Source organism: Calidris pugnax, unplaced genomic scaffold (genome assembly GCF_001431845.1).
Source record: "Calidris pugnax isolate Ruff unplaced genomic scaffold, ASM143184v1 scaffold264, whole genome shotgun sequence".
Lineage (NCBI taxonomy): Eukaryota > Metazoa > Chordata > Aves > Charadriiformes > Scolopacidae > Calidris > Calidris pugnax.
The window spans coordinates 1-4,290 of NW_015090975.1; the positions used below are offsets into that span (position 1 = coordinate 1).

The 4,290-nt window shown below is 47.8% G+C and overlaps 1 protein-coding gene across 1 annotated transcript in view; it reads right to left on the minus strand.

Annotated features, from left to right (window-relative positions):
* Window positions 1–162: 162 nt before the first annotated feature.
* LOC106894322 (EVI5-like protein) overlaps window positions 163–4,290 on the minus strand; it is a gene marked incomplete at its 3' end in the record, with an annotated part of 4,387 nt that continues 259 nt past the window's right edge. The window contains exons 2-5 of the mRNA XM_014952937.1: window positions 2,591–2,780; window positions 1,085–1,309; window positions 570–644; window positions 163–288 (exon numbers count right to left, since the gene is read on the minus strand). Of these exons, the coding sequence (XP_014808423.1) occupies window positions 163–288; window positions 570–644; window positions 1,085–1,309; window positions 2,591–2,780 (616 nt within the window). The remainder of the gene's footprint in view (window positions 289–569; window positions 645–1,084; window positions 1,310–2,590; window positions 2,781–4,290) is intronic.

The following is a 4,290-nucleotide window of genomic DNA, read 5'->3' on the forward strand; positions in this document are numbered from 1 at the left end:
TCTCATGGAGGGTCCCCTGGGGTAGGACCTCCTGGATGGTCTCCAGGATCTCACGGATGGTCCTTGGGGTGTCATGGATGGTCCCCAGGTTCTCACGGAGGTGCCACCCACCAGGTCCCACCACCCCGAGCACTCTGGGAAGGGCTGTGGAGCGGTCCCTACCTGCAGCATGTACTCAAACTGGTAGATGCAGAGCCCCAGTTCGGCCATACTGGGTTTGAAGAGCTCCCGTAAGCGATATTCCTGCATCAGCCTCACGAAGACGCAGAAGGCCTCTTCCTCGGGCATCTGGAGACCCAAAAAGACGTGAATTTACCCCAAAAACTCCTCCAGGGGTGAGGATTTGGGGCTTCTTTCCATCAGGTGATGGGATGGGATGGGGTGGGACACGTCAACGGGGGGGGGTTTCAACCCATCGGGAGTGACTGGGATGGTGGGAACGAGCCCTTTTTCCTCCTGAGGATGAAGAAAAAGGCTCCTCTTCCTCAACCTCCTTCTCCCGCGTCAACGGAGGGCGTTAAGAACCCATCGAGGAGGTTCCTCCTCACCCTGAGGAGGAAGGTCCTCACCTGCATGAGGAGAAGACCCACGATGAAGGCGCTCCCTTGGCAATAGCCCACCTCGCGGTCCACCAGGGAATAGGCCTGGAAAAAAAGGAAAAAAAGGGAAAAAAGGGGAAAAAAAATCAAAATAAATATATATGAGGTGGAATTCGGCCGGGTCACCACCCCCCGTTGGCCGTGGGAGGCCCAAAATGGGTGGAAACCATCAAAAATCAGTTTTTTTTGAGCATGACGTGAGCACGACGTCGCTCAACGCTTGAGTTTCGACCCGAAAATACTTAATTTTGGGGGTTTTAATTGAGAATAAACTGGGGAAAATTTCTCGAGGGGGGGAAAACGAGGGGGAACAAGGTGGTTTTTTTGAGAAAAAAAGGCCGTCGAGGCCAAAAAATGGCATTTTCAAGACTTTGTGGTGGAAACCAAACCTTGTAGAAATTAATAGGGGGGTGGGATCTTCAAATCTCAAGGAGGGGGTTGAGTTTGAGGCCAAAATTGGTGGAAAAGAAGGAAAAAAGGTTGACCTTCATGACGTTGAAGAGAACTTCTTGGCCCAAACTGTCCTGGCCCTTGAAGAACTCGTGCTCGGGGTAAGTGCGGGCGATGTCCCTCCTGATGAGCTTCTCGCAGGGGGAGGACATCTTGAGGAGCTCGGAATATTGGTTTTTGACGGGCATTTCGGTGGCGCTGCAGAGCAACTGCCAGACGATGGCGCGGAAATGGTGGGGGATCCCTTTGCGGATCAACTCCTGAGGGAAAAAAAACCCAAAATGGGGTGAAAAACTCCAAAACCCCAAGTTTTGAGAAGGTCGAGAAGAAGAAGGTTGGATGGGAAACACCGTCTTGGACCATCGCTCACAGATTTGGGATCACGGGGTGGTTTTGGGGGGGAAGGGACCTTCTGGAGATCGGCTCCTCCTTGGAAAAAAACCCCAAAAATGGGGTGGAAAAACTTCAAACCTCAAGTTTTGAGAAGATCGAGAAGAAGAAGGTTGGATGGGAGACACCGTCTTGGTCCATCGCTCACAGGTTTGGGATCACGGGATGGTTTGGGGTGGGAAGGGACCTTCTGGAGATCGGCTCCTCCAACTCCCACCCAGAGCAGGTCCCATCCAGGGGGGTTTGAATGTCTCCAGAGAAGGAGACCCCCCCACCTCTCTGGGCAGCCTCTCCCAGGGCTCTGCCACCCTCAAAATGGAGAAGTTCCTCCTCGTGTTGAGATGGACCTTCTCCTGTCCCAGTTTGTGCCCGTTCCCTCTTGTCCTGTCACTGGGCACCACTGGAAAAAGCCTGGCCCCGTCCTCCTGACACCCCCCAGCCAGGAGATCCCCCCTCAGCCTTCTCTTCTCCAGACTCCAAAGCCCCAAGTCCCTCAGCCCTTCCTCCTCACAGAGATGCTCTCCTCCCCTCATCATCTTCGTAGCCCTTGGCTGGACCCTCTCCACCAGTTCCCTGTCCTTCTGCAACTGGGGAGCCCACAACTGGTCCCAGTGCTCCAGATGGGGCCTCCCCAGGGCAGAGCAGAACCTCAAGGTTCTCCACGCTCTTCCTGATGCTCCCCAGGAGAACATCAACCTTCTTGGCCACAAAGACACGTTGGTGGCTCGTGGTCCCCCCGTTGTCCACCAGGACTCCCAGGTCTGTGTCCTCAGAGCTGCTCCCCAGCAGGTCACCCTCAACCTCTACTGGTTTTACTGGTTGGTGGGGTGATTCTTGCCCAGATGGAGCACCCTATGAAGTTCCTTGGTGGGACTTCAGCAGGTTCCTCTCCACCCAACTCTCCAGGTCTCGCTGGATGGTGGTGGCACCTCCTTCTGGTGTGTCCCCTGCTTCTCCCAGTTGGGTGTCACCACCCAAGGTGCTGAGGGGACGTCCCATCCCTTCACCCAAGTCATCGATGGGGACTGGACCCAGTACAGACCCCTGGGGACCACCACTGCTCTTGGACAACCATCTGGCCTTTGCGTCCCTCAGCCCGACGCTGTAATTTAATTAAAAATAAAGGTGGGGGTGGGTGTTTTTTGTCTCACTTTGAGGAGTTTTTCCTTCTTTTTGCGCCACTCGTCCCACTCGTTGACGATGCGGCCCCAGAGGATCCAGGTGTCCTCCTCCAGGTGGCTGAGGTTGGAGGAGGCCGAGGAGCTGGAGACCAAGGAGGAGCCGCTGTTGCGGCGCGACCCGTTGACCGAGCGCAGGGATTTGGAGTCGGCCTCCAGGAGCCTGGGGGGAGAGATCCCAAAAAAATGGCCCAAAAGAAGAAAAAACAGTCAAAATTTTCCCAAACGAGGAGATATTGCATTAAAATAGGTCCAAAAAAGGGAGATATTGTCCCAAAACAGGCCCAAAAATGGAGATATTCCACCAAAATGTCCCCAAGGAGCAGATGTTTCCACCAAACCAGCCCCAAAAATGAGGTATTTCCCCAAAATTGATCCAAAGGAGGAGATATTGCATTAAAATAGGTCCAAAAAAGGGAGATATTCCATGAAAATAGGTCCAAAAGGGGAGATATTGCCACAAAACAGTCTCAAAGGAGAAGCAATTCCCCCAAAACTGCCCCAAAAGAAGAGATATTCCCCCAAAACAGCCCTAAATAAGGAGAGATTCCCCCAAAACAGCCCCAAAAAAGGAGATATTACCCCAAAACAGCCTCCAAAAGGAGATATTGCTGCAAAACGCCCCCAAAAGAGGAGAGATTCTCCCCAAAACAGCCACAAAATTGCCCTAAAAGGGGAGATATTGCATTAAAATAGGTCCAAAATGAGGAGATATTGCCCCAAAACAGCCCCAAAAATGGAGATATTCCACCAAAATGTCCCCAAGGAGCAGATGTTTCCCCCAAACCAGCCCCAAAAATGAGGTATTTCCCCAAAATTGACCCAAAAGAGGAGAGATTCCCCCAAAACAGTCCCCAAATTGTCCAAAAAGAGGAGATATTGCCCCAAACCAGCCCCAAAAATGAGGTATTTCCCCAAAAGTGACCCAAAAGAGGAGAGATTCCCCCAAAACAGCCCCAAAAATGAGGTATTTCCCCAAAATTGACCCAAAAGAGCAGAGATTTCCCCCAAAACAGCCCAGAAAAAGGAGGTTTTGCCCCAAAACAGCCCCAAAGGGAAAGAGAGCCCCCAAAATTGCCCAAAAAGGGGAGATCTTGCCTCAAAATGGGCCCAAAGGAGCAGAGATATAAATAAAATAAAATAAAAAAAATTATAATAAAATACAAATAAAATAAAACACAAATAAAAGAAATGTAAAATTAAGTAAAACCAAAAAGAATAATAAAAAAATTAATAAAACCAAATCCAATTAAAAGAAAACAAAATTAAACAAAAATAAAAATAGGAAAAACCCCAACATTAAACCAAACTAGAAATAAAATAAAAGAAAAATGAAGCAAAAATAAAAATAAATTAAACTAAAATAAAAATAAGATAAAAATAAAGTAAAAAATGAAATGAAATGAAATGAAAACAAACCAAAAATGAAATGGAATAAAAATTATATTAAATTGAACCAAAATAAAAATAAAAAAAAAATTAAAAAATAGAAATTAAATTAAATTAAAACCAAATATAAACAAATTAAAATAAAATAAAATAAAATAAAATAAAATAAGCTTCTAAAACCATGGCAAAAAGCAGCTTTGAAGGAAACAATATGATAGAAAGATTTCATCTTAAAAGGGTAAGATTATCCTTTCATCTTAGTAAGGCAATGGTGGAAAAAGATC